The sequence below is a fragment of the Lagenorhynchus albirostris genome, chromosome 4 (assembly GCF_949774975.1).
Source record: "Lagenorhynchus albirostris chromosome 4, mLagAlb1.1, whole genome shotgun sequence".
Lineage (NCBI taxonomy): Eukaryota > Metazoa > Chordata > Mammalia > Artiodactyla > Delphinidae > Lagenorhynchus > Lagenorhynchus albirostris.
In genome coordinates this window covers 96,434,442-96,453,920 of record NC_083098.1, presented here as the reverse complement: position 1 = coordinate 96,453,920, position 19,479 = coordinate 96,434,442, and the positions used below count along the sequence as shown (strand labels likewise).

At 42.9% G+C, this 19,479-nt stretch overlaps 1 protein-coding gene across 5 annotated transcripts in view; it reads right to left on the bottom strand.

Annotated features, from left to right (window-relative positions):
- Positions 1 to 4,915: 4,915 nt before the first annotated feature.
- SEL1L3 (SEL1L family member 3) overlaps positions 4,916 to 19,479 on the bottom strand; it is a 97,662-nt gene continuing 83,098 nt past the window's right edge. For 3 of the 5 annotated variants that reach the window (XM_060148397.1, XM_060148399.1, XM_060148402.1), the window contains 4 exons: positions 15,472 to 15,599; positions 14,532 to 14,634; positions 14,377 to 14,449; positions 5,760 to 6,004 (listed from right to left, as the gene is read on the bottom strand). In XM_060148397.1, the coding sequence (XP_060004380.1) occupies positions 5,865 to 6,004; positions 14,377 to 14,449; positions 14,532 to 14,634; positions 15,472 to 15,599 (444 nt within the window). In that variant the 3' untranslated portion in view covers positions 5,760 to 5,864. Of the gene's footprint in view, positions 6,005 to 14,376; positions 14,450 to 14,531; positions 14,635 to 15,471; positions 15,600 to 19,479 lie in introns of all 5 variants that reach the window. The other 2 variants (XM_060148398.1, XM_060148400.1) reach the window with 2 other exon arrangements.

Below are 19,479 nucleotides of genomic sequence, written 5' to 3'. Positions count from 1 at the left end.
CATAAAAAAATCTTTGCCAAATTCAAGGATATTGGTATTTTCTTCTACAAGTCTTATAATTTTAGTCTGTACATTTGGATCTAGGACCCATTTTGAGCTAATTTTTATATATGGTGTGAGGGAAGGATTAGGTTTTTATTTTTTTGCTTTTGGCTATCAAGTTGTTTTATGAAAAGATCTTTTTTTCTGTAAGGCAGATACATTTTTTGGCAAATTTGTTGAAAATCAATTGACCGTATATATGTGGGAATTTCTGGAATCTCTATTCTTTCCCATTTATTTGTCTATTTTTATGGCAATACCACACTCACTGTCTTAATAACTGTAGCTTTATAATAAGCCTAAAATCAAGTAGTGTAATTCCTCCAGTTTTGTTCCTTTTTTTAAAACACTGCTTTAGCTATTCTAGGTCCTTTGCATTTCCATATAAATTTTAGAATCAGCTTGGCAATTTCTACCAAAACATCCTGCTGAGATTTTGATTGTTATTGCATTAAATCTGTAAGTCAATTTGAAGAGGATCAACATTTTGAAAATATTGTCTTTTGATCCATGAACATAGTATATATCTCCATTTTATTTAGGCTTTGCTTAATTTTTCTCAGTAATGCTCTTAGTTTTCAGAATACAGATCTCATAAATTTTTTGTTAAATTCACCCCTGGGTATTTTATATTATCTGAGACTGTGTGTTGTTTTTCACTCCATCCATCCACCATATCCATTCTCCAACTGATGGACATTCAGGCTGCTCCATCTCCTTGCTCTCTCAAATAACGCTGTGAGAAATATCCTCCCTCATATTGGACCTGTGCAGTTTGTGGAGCCCATACTCAGGAGGGCTTGCTGAGTCATAGATACTTAATTTCACCATTACTGCCATATTACTCACCAGTTCGCCCTGCCAGTGGCTAGTCATGGGAGTAACTATTTCCCCATATCCTCAGGGTATTACGTGTCTTTCTCATTTTTGCAAAAATGATGGATATGAAGTTATAACTTTTGATTTTAATTCATATTTCTTTGACTTCAAGCCAGGTTGAGCAGCTCTTTATCTATTTGTAAGTCATTAAATTTTCTCCATTCATGAATTACCTGATCACAGGTTTCGAATATTTTTACTACTGGGTTTTCTGTTTGTTGTCATGGTTGATTAGCATGCATTCCTAGTACATTTTGGATATTGATCCTTTGTGGTGTTGGATGTTGCAAATGCCTTCTTCCAGTCTGTCACCAATCCACCAAATTTGACTGTGGTAGATTTTTTTGAATAAAAATCCTTCATTTTTGAAGAGGGGAAATCTATATATTGTTTTAAAAAACCTTTTCTCATTCAAAATGTGTAAAATATTCTCCTACTATTTCCCCTACCAGCCTTGCAGTTCTACTTTTCACAGTTAAATCTTTAATTTCTTTGGGATTTTAAAAATAAAGGACATGAGGTACAGTTTCAGTCTTATTTTTCTGCATATGATTGGCCAATTTCCTAATTCTACTTATTTTTTTTTAATTTACTTATTTATTTTTGGCTGCATTGGGTCTTTGTTGCTGCACACGGGCTTTCTCTAGTTGAGGAGAATGGGGGCTAGTCCCCGTTGCAGTGCATGGGCTTCTCATTGTGGTGGCTTCTCTGGTTGTGGAGCGTGGGCTCTAAGTGCACGGGCTTCAGTAGTTGTGGCACGCAGGCTCAGTAGTTGTGGCTCATGGGCTCTAAAGTGCAGGCTCAGTAGTTGTGGCACATGGGCTTAGTTGCTCCGTGACATGTGGAATCTGCCAAGACCAGGGTTCGAACCCGTGTCCCCTGCATTGGCAGGCGGATTTTTAACCATTGCGCCACCAGGGAAGTCCTCTACATACTTCAAATTAAAAAATTTTCTTGGTAAAATCAAGTGAATTCATTGTTAGGTTAATTACTAGACTTTTTATAACTGTATTACTATTGTAAATGAAATAATTTAATTTACAAGATTTACTATTTTATTAAATATTTGTTTTTAACAAATATACTTCTTTAATATTTTATCTTTTAGTTACTTGTTGGTGTAGGAAAATACTATTTTTTTCCCTTTTTTTTTTGGCTGTGCCACGTGGCTTGCAGGATCCTAGTTCCCTGAACAGGGATCAATCCCGCGCCCTTGGCAGTGAAAGCACAGAGTCCTAACCGCTAAACCACCAGGGAATTCCCGAAAATACTATTTTTTAATTGACATTTTATCCTGCAACATTTTTGGGCACTTTATTGGGACTTTAAATGACTCACAACTTGGCATTTTCCTCTATCAGAGAGTGGAAAGAAAGACTACCATTTCCCCAGTTCCCGGGGGCTTTGCAGTGACTAAGCAGTAGATGAATTTGGGGGTCTCTCTCAAGCTTGCCAAAATAAAGTCATTATGAATGAAGAGAAGCAAGTCCAAAGCATGGATACTAAATTCAAATACCTACGTGGGCTAAGTTTAAACAGCAGGGAATAGCGGAGACTGGGGCAAAGCAGAAAGCACAAGTTCCGTCTAAAAGGAGCCGACCTACTCAGCTTCAGCTAATTCTTACCATGCAGCAATGAAAGCCCAGTTTTTTCACATCTGTAGATTTTTCTAGGAAAAGCCTCAAATCATTGATTTTAAGATAACAACTTAATCAAATTTTTAAAAATCTTGGCTGGACCAAAGAGGTCACATCTGTGTGCTAGCTCGTTTCACATCTACAGGGCTGCACCCTCTGGTCTAAGAATGTCCCAAGGGGAGGGGACAATAGGGAAGTAACTGAATATCATCTCTGGACCCCATCCTCCCATTCCTTTTTCCCTCCCCCACCCCTACCCCATTGTCTTCACTGTGCAGGGTTCTATTCCAGCTAGCTTGGACATCAGCCTTGTGGGAACTGAGTTTAGAACTTGAGGAGAGAAGATGGAGGTTGAGGCTGGCCCACATCATACTGCCTGAGAACTCCCAAGAGAACGGGAGCCTAAGCTGGGACAGGACTCGATAGGTGACCTACCGGCTTCACCTTAAGTGGTTTGGCACTGGAACCACACAGCTCTTTCCAGCATCAGCTGGGGTGAGCTTGTTTGGGCAATTGTCTCAGATCAAAATGGCTCCCACAAGTCCACATTCTGGACCTGAACCAACCTTCCCTGGTGTTTTAGGTTGGTATTATGGGCTGAATTGTGTCCTCCCAAAATGCATATACTTAAGTCCTAACCCCCAGTACCACAGAAGGCAGAATGTGACTGTATTTGGAGGCAGGGCCTTTAAAGAGATCATTAAGGTAAAATGAGGTCACTAGGATGGGCCCTGATCCAACAGGACTGGTGTCATAAGAGGAGGAGATTAGGACCCAGACACACACACAAGGAAAGACTGTATAAAGATACTGGAAGAAGATAGCCATCTACAAGCCAAGGGAGAGGCCTCAGAAGAAACCAGCCTGCTGACACCTTGATCTTGGACTTCCATTCTCCATACTGCAGGAAATGAATTCTGTTGTTTAAGCCACCCGGTCTGTGCTATTTTGATATGGCAGCTCTAGGAGACTAATATAGTTGTGTTCTTGTAGACAGATTCTGAGGGCAGGGCTGTGTGTGAAGGTTTACAGGAGCAATGTCAGGAAATCCCGTGTGAGAACAAGGAAGGCGGAACTGGGCAGAGGGAGAAATCGAGCTATAATGAATGTGCCACCAAGGTGGTGCTCTGGAGCTGGGACGGCCCTTCAAGGACGGTTCCAAATCGAGGAAAGGGGCCTTTGTTCTCCTACATCAGTCATTGTCAAGGTGAAGGAGGGGTGGGTATTTTGCCCCCCAAAGAACATTGGGTAATGTCTGGAGACAGTTTTGGCTATCACACCAGGGGACTGGGTGTGTGCATGGACACTGGGGGAGCGGGTGCATGCACTACTGGCAGCTAGTGGGTAGAGACCAGTGATGTTGCTGCCATACAACCTAATGCCCAAAACAGCGCCCACCCCCCACCCCCGTCACCCCGCAACAAAGAGCCACCTGGCCCTGAATGTCAATAGTGCTGAGATTGAAAAAGCCTCCTGACGTCAGCAAGTGCTGAGCTGCTCTGGCCAGGATTGAACCTCGGGCAGACCCCTGCTGCTGACGGCAGTTCCCAGTGAGGGGTGCAGCTGTGAACTTTCAGCAGCCTCTGCTCCCAGCAGCTGGGGAATGGGTGTGTTTGCCATGAAGAGGATCTAGGCAGACCAAAGAGCACTTGATCTGGCCCCTCAGACTTCTCTCTCTAATAACGGTAACACCCAACCACGTTCAGGGCACTGTCCTGTGAGTTTTACCTATGTTATCCTCTTAAGCCTCACGAAAAGCCCAAGAGGTGGATCTTATGGCCCCTGTTTTGTAAAACGGTAATCCAAGACTCAGAGAGGTTAATCACTCACCCAAGGTTACTGAGCTAGTAAGCTACCGAACCAGAATTTGAATCCGGGGCTGTCCGACTCCAAAGTCTGGCTCTTTCGCAAGCAGGAAGGACAACCTTTCCTAAAACAAGAGCAGTACACATGGCATACAGAGGAGAAAGAGGATGGAGAGAAAGAGACTTAACCCAGAACTGACAGAAATCCAGCCTTACAACAGCCAGAACCCTGAAACAATGGCTGATACTGTGCAAACATTTCAGGGGCCAGACCCTGAGCTCGGGCTTCTGGGAGAGAGGCCTCCTGCCACCTCTCTATCCAGAAATGTTAATGGTTACCAGAATTAATCCCTCTGATGAGGGGACATTTTTTGCCTCCTTGAAGAAAATGCATGGACCTTAGGACTTTGTGTGATGACAACAGTAACGATGCAAAACGAAACAGTAATTATGAAAAAGGAAATAAAGACACTTCCCAGGAGACAATGCTATAAAAATAATTTTTATTTGCTACTGTAACTAAAGTAGTGCAAAGAGTAGTTTGGACCCACAGTATTGCAATTTATTTACTACCTTAGCAGCGTACAGCGTAGACAGTCTGCTCTTCCCCTTCCTCCCTCTCTATCCATCCCCCCCCCGACACACACACACACCCACACACACACACACACACACACACACACACACACGCCCCTATGCAGACGCAGGCAGGCATAAAGGGCGGGGAATGAGACTATGAGCTAAAGGCTTGTTTCCTGCGTATTCCACTGCTGCCAGTCTATTCTAATGGGCAATTCATGGAAAAGACTAGACCTAAATACTAAGAATTTTCTAAATGTTATTTCATGGATTGCAATTGAAAGGTAAACGATATCCAACAGTGTCATTAAATGATTCGGAAGCACTACAGCCCTAGAAAAATTCAAGAAGAAAAATGTAAACCCAATTTACAAAGCCATCGCCTTCCCTGTATTTCCAGCCTTAACCCATTATTTCAAGGTGCCTTAGAATTGCTGGGTCTTGGATGTCACATGGAAATCTGTCCATGGGACTGCGAGGGGTAGGGCAGTGGCAAACACACACACCAAATATTATCTAACTGGTAGAGAAGTCACAATCTTCTGTTTTTTAATAATAGGGAATGAACAAGGGGCTAAGATTCTTAAAGTCCATCTCAGTGTATAAGGATTCGGATACGCCACAAGGCACACTCTGACTCCCCCATACACACAGTCATTAGAAATGGACATCCGCAGTGACCCGCTTAACCTCCCCGACATGTCCCTGTGATCAGGATGCTCCTTGTATTTGTTTGATAACCTTTGGTATAACCACTGTCTGCTCTGGGTATTTCTTTGATTTAAAAAAAAAAAAGACACCAAGTGCAAAATTCACATCCAGTTGACAAGACATTTAAGGTGTATAATGCCCCAGCCCCAGCTATCCAATACCAGCTGTTGAAAGGATTCTCTCTCATCTGGAGAGACATGGAGTGCACAGTTCACCCACGTGGCTCCGGGTTGCTGGTGACAGTGGGCTGGTCCTGAGCAGAGGCGCCTGCAGCTGGAGTCACAGCTGGACTTGCAGCAGGGGCAGTAGGGTCTCGGGGAGCCCGGGCTGGTGTCGGATGGGAACCACTGGCTGCAGAGACACATGCACAACAAGTGCTGAATATTCAAAACAGTACGTGCAGGACACACAGCCACACCTAGACCCTTGCAAGCCAGGAGAGACGCTTCTAGACTAGTGGTCCTGGCACTAACTGGATGAGCAACTTTGGACCCATTATCTAGGTTCTTTGGACTTTGGTGTCCCCTCCTATAAAATGGTAGGTTGAAACAGATGTGCAAAGATTTCTGGGATTCTAAGTCCTGAATTTATTCTGTGACTTTACAGGGGTGTGTAAATATTAAGAAAGAGAGAGAGAAAAAGAAAGAAAGAAAGAAAGAAAGAAAGAAAGAAAGAAAGAAAGAAAGAAAGAAAGAGAAAGGAAGGAAGGAAGGAAGGAAGGAAGGAAGGAAGGAAGGAAGGAAGGAAGGAAAAGAAAGAAAGAAAGAAAGAAAGAAAGAAGGAAGGAAGGAAGGAAAGAAAGAAAGAAAGAAAGAAAGAAAGAAAGAAGGAAAGGAAGGAAGGAAGGAAGGAAGGAAGGAAGGAAGGAAGGAAGGAAGAAAGGAAGGAAGGAAGAAAGAAAAGAAAGGCGGGGAGAGGAAGGGAGGGAGGGAGGGAGGGAGGGAGGAAGGAAGGAAAGAAGGAACTCCTTGGTCTATGTTTCCTATGGTCATATCTCTTTTTTTCACCTAGTATTGATGCAATGCAAGCTCTGGATTACACCAATCAATCAGAAAGAGTGTTGGTTTTATTCACATTCTGATTCCATTTGGATGATATGCCAAATTTGATTTAAATTGAATTCTTTAAGTAAATGTGTATACATTTTGGAAAACATAATTACTAGGTTTAATTGTTTTTCAACCTACCTTCAGTAAGGAGGCTGAACCACAATAAAGGTTAGGGAAGCTTACAAAGTTTTATACTTTATGGCAATAGCTTTCAAGTGGGGGTAATTTCGACTCCCGGGGACAGTTGGCAATGTCGGTGGACACTTTTGTTGTCACAGCTGGAGGATGGGGTGCTGCTGGCATTTAGTGGGTAGAAGCCAGGGGTGTTGCTAAGCGTCCTAAAATGCCTGGGCCAGCCCCCCTCCTGAACGAAGAATGACCCAGCTCCAAATATCACTAGTGCTGAGGCCCACACACCTGCTTTATGTACTAAGGCTGTGAAGTATCCTGTCCATAAGACTGTGGGCTCTGGGACCCGGCTGCTCTGCCCTTTATCAGTTATGTGACCTTGGACAAGTTACCTACTCTCCTTCTGCCTCTAACAAATGGAGAAAATAAGAATATCTGTACCTTATTTTGCTCTTATAAGGATTAGATGAGTTAACGTATATAGGGTTTTTAGAACAGTGTCTGGCTTGCCTAGGTACTCAACAGATGTTAGCTCTTACTACTAGTGACCTGGTTTACCATGGAAATGTGCTGATTTATCAATTTCTGGGGCCTCGCTTGCAGGACTGATGAAAAAGTTGGGGTGTTTGTTTCTGGGATGCTTTATAGTCCAGTTTTAGACCCCAGTAGCCTATGAAAATAGCCAAAACTTTGAAGCCAGAAAGCCCAGAGTCACATGGTCCTTACAGTTACCAGCTGAGTGATATTGAGCAAGTTACTTAACCTCTCTGAGCTTCAGTTTCTCTATCTGCAAAGCGGCGGTACCAGCCTGCAGGGGTGTGTGACATACAGCTAGCACAGTGGCCATGGTTTGTGCGAACAATTGCCTTTAAGCAGTGCTCTTAAGCTCAGCAGTCCTTGAGTCTCATACCATTTTCAGTAGGTGGGACTATTCTTAAAGGTTCCCAAATGTCCATCCTGAAATGTATCAACCTATAGAAGATGCCATCACTTGTTGACCATCTGACTTCTAGATAAGCTCTTCAAGATTTCCACCTGCAAGAGGCTATACTAGGAAATTCCGGAACGGGCTCCAAAGCCTCTGACCTTTTTGAATATGTAAAGGAATTCTCCAAGGAACCCCTTCCAATAGCTACAGAAAACCTTGTGAATCCAGAGACTGTTCTGAAAGAACAGAATAGTGGTGGCGGTGCGGAGGGGGCCCAGGTGTTGCATAATGATGTGACGCTTCTAGGTCAAAGCCATCACTCTGGCAGGTGATCTAACCGCGGCAGGGACCATGAGACCCAGTGATGCAGCACAAAGACCATTTGCTGGAGTCAGGAGACCCGTTCTGGGCAAGTCTCATTTATCTACCACTAATAGGTGACTTAGGGGTAGATACAGAATGGCAGACATTTCAGTCCTAAAACGCTTGAATCTCACAGGCTTTGGTTTCCTCATCTGTGAATTGAGGGGCTTGGATTAAATGGTGTCCAAGACTTCTTGGGTCCTAACAGTTATCTTTCTGATGATTCTCTGAGGAAGTTAATGAAGTACTAAGGCACGTATTTTTCCTTTTCAAGCTCAGGGAACTGTTTAAATCACCATGGTAACAAGATAAATCAGCAATCAGTTTTCTGATTAAAACAAAAAAAGTGCCACTGTGTAAATGTAGAAGGAATGCATAATTAGCATCTCCACCACTGAAATCTTCTTGTCAGAGCATAACAAAAATGCTCGATGTTTCGGCAGTAAGTTTGTTATTATCCACGTGAGAACTCTCCCATTTCCAGCAGCAGTTTGCAATCACTGGACAAACCCCCCAACAGCCCGTCATAATTTTAAAGTGGCCTCTTTGTCTCTGATCACCTGGAATCTGTCCTAATTTGATTACTGGATTAGAATCAAGGTAATGAGGAAAATCAGTGTGCTGCTTCAAAAATTACAGAGTCCATTCCTGAGTCAGAAGCGAGTTTTGGATTATTTGCTGCTTGAGGGACCATTTTCTGTACATTAGTGAGAATGATAAAGAGCCGGCCCTGAGCTGGCAGACTGCAGCCCACGGGCCTCAGGTGGCTCGCTGCCTGTTTCTGTATGGCTTGCAATCTAAGCATGGTTTTTGCATTTTGAAATGGTTGACTAAAAATCAAGAGAAGAGTACTATTTTGTGACATGTGAGAAACACGTGAGATTCAAATCTTCATGTCCACGATAACGTTTTATTGGAGACCAGCCATATCATTTGTTTTCCTGTATTGTCAATGGCTGCTTTTGCACTCTAATGAAAGTTGAGTAGTTGTGACAGAGATGGCCCTCAAAGCCCCAAATGTCTATTATCTGGCCCTTTACGGAAAAAAATTGGCCAACCTCTGTTGTGGACCACTGCAGGAGAAATATCTGCTTGCCAGTTGACCAGATGGGAGCATAAAAGAAAGACGAATAGGAGAGAATATATTGGGTGAATCCAGAGATAATGGACTATTTACAAAGATGAAGCGGTGGGGGGGGGGTAAGGAGGTGAGGGAGGGAAGCTCTGGAAATCATATACTATGAATAAGATCTAATCTACTTCATTTGGGCCTCTGGATCCAGCAGGGACCAGTCCACGTGTAAGATCCATGTCATTTAAACATTTCTTATGAGTAAAGATACTGGGAGGGCAGCAAGGGTAATGAGATAGGAGAAAAGAAACATCTCACCATTAAATCACTCTGACTTTAAGGCTGCTGCTTTTTGCATGAGTACCACTTTGTGACATTTTACTGTAATTTTAGTACCTCATTAACTGGAAATGTAGAGGACAGGAAAAGAGTAGGAAAAGGTTTAATTGATCTTGTTCATATCATCTTACTCTTTTTAAAAGACCACTTGGCTAACCACTTAGGCAAAAAGGATGAGTTGGCTTAAATTATGAATGTTTTGAATAGGCTGACATTGGTTTAAAAGGTGAGCACGTCATGCCCAGAGCTGGTAGTTCTGCAGATCTTGCTCTATACTGTGTATTTTATTTAGACACAAAGTTTACAATAACACGAGGAAGGCAGGACTCTCTCTGAAGCGGTCTTTTACATTTTCTCCCTCTATTCTTCCCTTTACCTTCCGCCAGGCAGCCAGCCACGCTCCATGTCTTTTCAGTCTCAGGGGAGATATGGTTCTAGACGTACTTTACTTTGGGATTTTTTGTTTTTCCCAAAGCCTGGGTCCATTAAAGCAATTATGCTTGGCATCCTTGACAGGGAGGGGGAGAGGGAAAGTGCTTTAGAGATGAAATGAGGCAGGGAAAGGAGGTTTCTGGAGTGTGGGAAAGTGGCTAAGTCTGGCTGTGGGTGTACCCCAGCAGAGCCCTCACCTTGCCCTTCAGCAACCTGAGAAAGGAAGACCTGGCAGGAAAAAAAAGGCTAAGGTGCTCAGCTTTGGCAAAGACAATGGGACTTGTAGGTGACCCAGAAGCTGCGAAGCCGACGGACCTGGAAGGATGGCGTAGGCCCAGGGCAATGTGTATTCTGCTAACATACTGGTGACCATCTGAGTAGTTAGTGCTACCAAAAACCCAGGGACCTTTGCACGTCCCTGGGAGGCATCAGCTTCAAGAAAGACTGAGCTGCCTGGTAGTATGCAAGCTAGGAATCAAAATCAAGTTCCCTCAAAGGAAATAAAAGAGATTTTTTTGCATACGTAATATTTTTTGTGGACTTGTTTTGGTACGCTAGCTAGACTAGTCAGTATTTTTGTTCAGCTGTTTTTTAAAAAAGAGCTTTATGTTTTAGAAAGAGTCTAATAGCATAGAAAAGCATGCTAGTCTCTGGTAGTGGTGTCTGCCACTTACTGAGGTAAACCAAGCTCTTTAAGTGTAGGCGCTACCTGGTGTCAGCGTACTTTAATTGCAAGTAAAATGCCCTAGAGGGCATTACTCCTTAGGAGCTACTGGGCTAACATTTCTTGAGTTCTAAATACTTTACTCAGTGTTCCCTCATTGGGTTCTCTCAACTACAATACGACACAGGTGTACTACTAATTCTGCTGTTTTAGAGAACAGGAAACTAAGGCACAGAGAAGGTCCCTCCCTTGCCCAAGGTCACACAGCTAGTGACAGGCCAGCATCTTAGCGGTCTGTGCTGTTAGCTACTGTCCCACACCGCTAGCCTTCTGAACACAGGACAGTTTACTGTGGCAAGTGTGGTGAAGTGTTGATTATATATCACAAAGCGTATAAACTCAGGAGGAAAATGAAGGTAGTTGGAGCTGAACGCAAAATGGATGGACAGCTCAATTTAAAGGTTTGGCCATAAATCATTAGTTTTTAGAAACAACTGACTGGAAAAAGTGCAAATCACAAAATGACAGAGATCCCTAACTTAGAGCCCACTCCTCCTACCCAGCACCTTAAGGGAGGCTCTTAACTCTCAAATCCTGTCCCTCTCCGCTCTGGCAGTCTCCGCTCTAGGCTGCATTCCTGTGCCGGCTTAACCACGGCCAGGGTTACCACCAACATCTACTACATCCGTCACCTTCCCACGGGGTGGCTCATGGACCTCGGGCACCAGCTCCTCGGAGAGACGCCCGCGGTAGAAATTCTGCCCGCTGAGAGACCCCTGCAGTGCTTCTCTGCTGCTTTTCTATGCTTCCATCCCCCTTGCCCCATTGTCCAGTCACTGATGGAGTACCCTCTTATTTCAAAGTCATTGACAAATTTGCACTTATATGGAGGACTTTAAAAATAGGAAAATAATTTACTACATATTTTAATTCAACACTAGTCCTAACAGGGCTGGTATGTACCACTGTAGGGGCACATTTTGGAAATATGTGGAGACTCCTTTTTTTTTTTTAACTTCTATGCCCTTATGACTCTAAGTGTGTGGAACAGCATCGTGAATGTAACCTGAAACCTTGTGAGAAATGCAGGCTCTCAGAGGCCACCCACAGACCGACTGACTTAGAATCTGCATTTAACCAGATCCCCGTGTGATTCCTGTGCACACTGAAATTAAGAAGTGCGGGGCTAGAATTTACATATTGAAATACATATTATTTTATTATAATTACTTTCTTTTTATTTCTCCTTTATATTGCTGTTTAGGGCATTATTTTTAAAACTAAGTGTGTAGGCAGATTACTTGTCATTCATTTCAAGGTACCAAAAAAATGTGTTAAAAAATACATCTTATGTAAGGGGACAGTGGGTCAGAGGCAGATGGTAGCCACTGTTTTAGAGTATCTTAAGTGTGAAAAAGTTCAGAAGTCTGCTGCCCTACATCCTTTCATGGACTCTATTTTGTGATTTTGGGCAGACCACGGCATTCCTTTAGCCCCATTTCTTCATCTGTAAGATGAAGGGCATAGAATTAAATTATTTTTAAGATCCTATCCAGACTTCTCCAACGCTCACCGAAGGGAAGAGGTATGTACAGGAAGAAGCAAGTGAAAGAGTTTGAAAAAAATGAAAAACAAATGAGTGAAAGAGCAAAGGATACACAGGAAGGGGAAAGTATATCAAAAGGCAGGAGGGACAGGGAGATGGGAATGTGGAAGGACTGATAATGAAGCTATGGAAAAAGGAAAAAACGATGACTTCTGATAAAAGCCATTCCACCAGCCCATGAATTTTCATGGCTACCAGCTGGCATAAAATGAGAAAGACAATTTTCAGCTCCTCTAACGGAATTGCATTTGTAATAATCATAACAATATTTCTACAGAGTAAAAAAGACAAAGATAATTTGAAATGGAAAACACTGACAAGATGCAAAATAAATGCGCTATACCTGGGAACAAATTTAGGGATGGGACAGAATTTGCATGAGGAAAACTTACCAGCTGGCGTGCTACAGGGCATCAAACCTGGAAGGGCTTTTTAAATTTTATTTATTTATTTTGCGGTACGCGGGCCTCTCACTGTTGTGGCCTCTCCCATTGCGGAGCACAGGCTCCGGATGCGCAGGCTCAGCGGCCATGGCTCACGGGCCCAGCCGCTCCGCGGCATGTAGGATCTTCCCGGACCAGGGCACGAACCCGTGTCCCCTGCATCGGCAGGCGGACTCTCAACCACTGCGCCACCAGGGAAGCCCTGGAAGGGCTTTTGGTGGTTCCTTGTTAACCTCCTCAGATAAATGGGGAAAATGACTCCGTATTAGCCTCTCCGAACAGTGGCTTCTGTCTCACCATCAAATCTGTGCTGAAATGCACTTCTTTTGCTTTTCATTATCTGCTACACAAATAATGGCTGTGCCGATGCTCAAATGCCATGTCCAGCCCTAATGTATCCATTTGTAAATGTCCCTGTTGGTCTTTGTGAGTGATTCTGTCCTTCTGTAGCTTCCAAGATGGTTGGGAATTGGAATTCTCCCCTGAGAGATGTTTGCAAATTTCAGTACCTACTAAGTGTGAGATCATAAATGATGGGACCAAGGCCTTCCTCTGACTCAGCTTATGATCTCATAGGGAAGATAAACATGACAGTTAACATTATTGAGAGGGTTTTATATGCCAAATGAATACAACAGCTAACATTTTGGTGTCATGTGTATTTTTTTCACTGAACTCTCCTAACAACCCTGAGAAGTAGCTACTATTATAACTTCATTTTATTGATGAGAAATTGGGGGATCAGGAAAGTGAAATAACTGGCCATAAGTCACACAGCTAATGAAGAGCTAAGCCTGGACTCTAAACCTAGCTAGAAAGGACTGGGGTGCCTATCTCCTTAACTACTGCCCTACAATAGCTCAGAAAAGAAATAGTGACTAGTAGAATCCACACTAGACTAACTGCTGGCTCTACTGTCCCCCTCGGCCCCTCCCTCTGAATCTCAGTGGCTGGGTATTTTTACTCATCACAAGTGCTTGTTTATTATCTTACACATTTGATTCCTCGACTGGGATAAACAGGAAGACTTCGTGCTAGAGGGGGCCTCAGAACTGGGTTTTAAGACACACAAGGTATCGTTTTGATAGCAGGTGTACTTTGAATTGGAGAAGACATTTTTGTTCAATTTCTTAAGCACCTTATTTTAAAAAATCCTTGCTTACTTTGAAAAATGTAACAATAATTGGAGCCTTCCATCAGCCAGAGATTACGAGACAGCCCTAGGGGTAACCACATGTGAACGATCCTCCTAACGAAAGGAAGCAGAATGGCTAAGGAGGGAGAGTGTCATTTTTCTAGTAAGGAAAAAGAATTCCTATATATTTTTTTTAAGATTTTTTAGAATTAGTTAATTAATTTATTTAGTTTTGGCTGCATTGGGTGTTCGTTGCTGCGTGCGGGCTTTCTGTAGTTATGAAGAGCAGGGGCTACTCTTTTTTGCGGTGTGTGGGCTTCTCATTGTGATGGCTTCTCTTGCTACAGAGCACGGGCTCTAGGCGCATGGGCTTCAGCAGTTGCAGCATGCGGGTTCAGTAGTTGTGGTGCACAGGCTTAGTTGCTCCGCAGCACGTAGGATCTTCCCGGACCAGGGCTCGAACCCGTATCCCCTGCATTGGCAGGAGGATTCTTAACCACTACGTCACCAGGGAAGTCCCTCCTACATTTTTTATATTGCCCTGGCTTTTTATAAATCTTTACCTGAGACAGACTGGCAATACTGCACGGTCCAGGCGATCAATGCAGACAGCAGGAAGGTTCCCAGAAAGTAGATCTGCAAACATCCAAAGCACATGTCAGATGACTGACAAAGGGTGGGGACCATGAGGACAGGGCTGAGGGGAGACAGTTCCTACCAGGGCAGAGTGCAGGGTGGCACCCCAGATAAGCCGGAGGTTAAGGTAAAGCCAGGCCAGGGAGCAGGGGCTGAAGGACTCCTCGCTGCTGTGGCTCCAGCACCTGCAGACAAAAAGCACAGTGTTGCCAAACATTGGTAGCGTTACTTACGACCGACATTTGCAGATCCTCAAACCCACATCCTTCTGCTTTGGGTCAAATGAGCACATGTAAAATGAGAGAAAAAAGAAATAAAACCAGTTCTGAGGGGTGTGAGCCTGTGCTGAAATTCTAGGATCCTGGCAAACATCTCAGAAAAAGGCCAGTCTTGTCCTTCATAAAAAGACAGGTCCAGGAGGCCCTTGTAGCACAGGAGCTGCCAAGGAACACTTTTATGTGAGTGTCTGTGTCCAAAGTCCAGACACTGGGATGCCTCCCTATCTTGCAGAAAAGCATCATCTTATTGGACACTTTCTTTTTTCCACTCTCGTGGAAAAACTTAGTCAGCATTTTAACTTCAAATCAAGCACATTCTATATCTTAATCCTCAGATACTAGAAAAGGGAATTAAGTTTGGGTCCAGCTGAGTGTTCTCTAATCAGAACAAATCCTGAGCCCTTTATAACCACTGACATTAGAAAATAAGACCAAGGAGCTTCCCTGGTGGCGCAGTGGTTGAGAGTCCGCCTGCCGATGCAGGGGACACGGGTTCGTGCCCCGGTCCAGGAGGATCCCACGTGCCGCTGAGCGGCTGGGCCCGTGAGCCATGGCCACTGAGCCTGCACGTCCGGAGCCTGTGCTCCGCAACGGGAGAGGCCACAACAGTGAGAGGCCCGCGTGTCGGGGAAAAATAATAATAATAAGAAGAAAATAAGACCAAGGCTAACTTTAACCAAGAAGCAAACACCACCCACTTGTGTTCCTCCAGCTGCTACGGTATTAAAGAGGCTCTGAACTCACCTTTCGTACAGTTCTTGGAGGATGGAGATGTTATTAGAATGGATAGTCGGGTCAATTTCCAAGAAATCCAAAATATGATGTGGGATTATAGCACCTTCCTCAATTAGCAGGGCCAGGTTAAAAAATCCCTGAAAAGAAGCCACAAAGCAAACTCATTCACTCCTTATAATAAAGCCTAGACGGACACTTCATCAGAATGTAAACTTTTACAACCTCTAGATTTTTTTTTTCAGTCCCTAGAGCCAGATGGTTTTGTCATCTTCACTGATGAATTGTTTCCCTAAATATATGCATCTGAGGAACTTATTTGCAGAAGAACCAGGAGGCTTTCAGAGGACGCTGTGTCCCATCTGCTCAGAAGCCAGCCACGGGGGGAATCTGTCCTTTCCTGTTCATTCTCTCAAAACAGAACTCGCTGGAAAACGTGCCCTTGTATCATCAACAAACCCAGAATATCGACTCAAAGGCAGTGTCCGTCACTTACAGACTATACCCTGGGTCATCATCGGTATGTCAGAATTCTAACAAATGTGGCTGTGTGTGTCCTCGGGGCTGACATTCTAAGAGGAGAGGACCTCTGATGCGCACAGTAACGTGCAAGTGTTTGTCCGATCTTTCCTAGGGCAGCAAGGAAAACCTCCTCACCTGATTCCTCTTGGTACAGACCCTCCACTCTGGTACGCTTCCCCACCTCCCTCTCATTATATATCTTGTTCTTGACCCACAGAGGTAGGACCTGCCTTACTGGGCTGTGCAGGTCCAGTAAAATAACACAGTTAAGAGCCTGATGGTTGAAGTGCTTCATAGAGGATGGACACTATTATAGGACCTGGAGGAGATGCACTGTCCATCATGAGCTGAGCACGTGGCCAGACCAAGAAATAAACAAAACATGATGTGTCACTTATTATTACGGCTTTACAAATTCCACTGAATTGTTGCCCTTCAAAGAATGCATAGTCACGCTTTAATGACTTATATCCTCCCTTTCCTTTCATTTAGTTGATTCTAAATAAAAATCACCATCCCCCAGGTTGTAAAACTGCAGGAGTCTCACAAGCAGGCTATGTGATGATCATGATAAAAATAACAGCAGCTGGCATTTTCTGAGTGATGCTATATATGAGGGTTTGTTCTGTTTTATATATATATTCACTTAATCCTCACAACAACGAATTGAGATAGATTCTGTTATCCTCTATACTATTATTACTAGGAAGCTGAGGCACAGAGAATTTAAGGAATTTGCCCTAGGTCATACAGATGGAAAGGGGATTCAAATGTAAGCAGACGGGATTCAGAGCCTCAAATCTTAAGTTCCACCTTGCTGCTAAATAACCTCTAAATAGATACAAGTATTAGGTGTCTTAAAATTTCACACACACACAAGCAGAAAATAGACTGTTTCTCCACTTTTTGAAAGAAAGGCTCTCTTAAAACTCGAGGTATTAGAAGAAAAGAAGAAAATGACTTTATAAAATTTTAAAGTCTCTGAACAATGGAAAAATAACAAGATTAAAATAAATTGGAAAATGGACTAGGGGGATATTTGTATGCATTGTAATAGCTTAAGGTTCATTATCTACTGGGCAAATGTATAAAGAACTAATTATAATTTAAATTAAAAATATCAAAACTCCAATAGATAAGCAGACAAAGAGTAAGAATAGAGAATTCACGTAAGAAAATATAAAGGGTAAATTATCATAGATGAGTATATGTAAAAGTGTCCATCCCCAGTAGTAGTCAAATACATACAATTTGAAACAATAAGCAAGGAGCAACTTATAATCATTCAATTACCAAATTAAGTCACGAAAACATCCAGTGCTGACAAGATTTCAGTGATCCTTTTATACTAAGCACTGCTTGGTGATACATTAACTGGGAAACAGTTTCAGAAAGTAAATCGGCAATATACTATTATTATGTAACCATGAAGCCATTTAGACTGTTTGACTTAGCAACGCCATCCCTCAGATTATAAAGAGATTATTCAAACGGAGGTAAAAGATGGAAACATGAGAATGTTCATGGTAGCACTTGCTATAATTGCAACACAATAGGAAATGACCTTCACGTCTTCCTTAACGGACTATAAATCCCATGAAGGCAAAAATATTGTCTATCTTTTAATCTTGCGTCCCCACCACTAAGCGGTGTCTAAGACAGGGCAGGACTACATAAACATGTGTCAAATCCATCAATAAATTAGCAAACAAGACAATAAATGTCCATTAAAAGATAAAACAATAAATGACAGTCTATCCGCTCAGCAGGATATGGGGCAGCAGTTAAGAGTAATAATTACAGAGACCATGCAATAGAATGCACCCATTCCTGCAATACGTGAGAAGAAGCAGATTTTTCAAGTGGCCCGTGTGCTCTAGTTACCATTAAAGAGACCCACTAGCCTGTGGCTGGGACTAGAAAGGGACATGAAGACTGAAGGAATTAAAAAAAAAGAAAGAAAATCCAAAGGAAGAAAGCCCCTGACATGGAACTGTGGGTGCATTCTTTGATTTGTTTTCTCTTTAAAAATTATTCTTGGGCTTCCCTGGTGGCGCAGTGGTTAAGAATCCGCCTGCCAATGCAGGGGACATGGGTTCGAGCCCTGGTCCGGGAGGATCCCACATGCCGCAGAGCAACTAAGCCTGTGCGTCACAACTACTGAGCCTGTGCTCTAGAGCCCGCGAGCCACAGCTACTGAGCCCGCGTGCTGCAACTATTGAAGCCTGCGTGCCTAGAGCCCGTGCTCCGCAACAAGAGAAGCCACCACAATGAGAAGCCCACACACCACAACGAAGAGTAGCCCCCGCTCGCCTCAGTTAGAGAAAGCTCGTGCACAGCAACAAAGACCCAACACAGTCAAAAATAAATAAATAAAATAAATAAGTTTATTTAAAAAAAATTATTCTTTAACGTTTTTATAACATCATCTTGTGAAAAAATTAAAAATCAGAACTGAAAAAAAAAAATTAGGTCCAGGCCTAATTTTGAGTAACAACATAAATCATCTAGCGGAGTTTGGCTCACCAGCAAATCCTTTTAGTACCAACTCCTATTTCATTCCAGAAGAAATAATAAAAGGATAGATCATATCCACTAAGCATACTCAGTGCTGGGCTTGGTGCTTTACGTCCAACATCTCATTTAATCCTTGTAACCTATGAGGTGGATGTTATTATTATCCCCAGTTCACACATGAGAAAACAAAGAGTCAGTGATTGAGTGGCTTGCCATATACAAATAGCTGTGAAGGCACAAAGATGTGGGGTAAAAGCAAAAGTAGTATCTCCTTTAAAAAAAAAGACTAAGATAGGGATGAGTTTCCAACTTTTGCTTTGTGATCAGATCACAAATCACACAGGAGATCTGTGGCATAAGAGGGTAACAGCTATTCCAGCTTCCATCACGAAACAGCCCTGAGATCCTCACAAGAGAAGTCCAATTAGCAAATGTAGAAGGAAGGAGAGAAATAGAAAACCATCATTGGCACACTACAGTTAGTTGTTGCAGGCAAGATTTACTGAAGGATACTGAAATCAGTGGGCAGAAGTTGGAGGAGAAATCAAATATTTGCATCATTGCAAATTATCTCCCCAAGATATCTACAAATTAGAAAGAGAAAAATATTAACTTTACATGGGAGAAACCTAGTAGAAACCACCTTCACCGAGTGATTGAGATCAGCCTCACCAATAAAAAGACATAGTGACACTATGTACACCACATATGATACGCTGAGAAGGACATATAACATCTGGGCTATCCTTGCCCCAAATGCATAATCTCAGTCTATTCACGAGAAAACAGAAGACAGGGCCAAACCGAGGGCCATTCTACAAAATATCTGACCAGTATTCTTCAAAGGTATCAACGTCATGAAAGACAAGCAAAGACAGAAACCGTCCCAGATTGAAGAGGACTCAAGAAATATGACAACTAAATGCAATGTGGGATCCTGGAACAGAAAAATAATGTTAGTGGAAAAACTAGTGAAATACA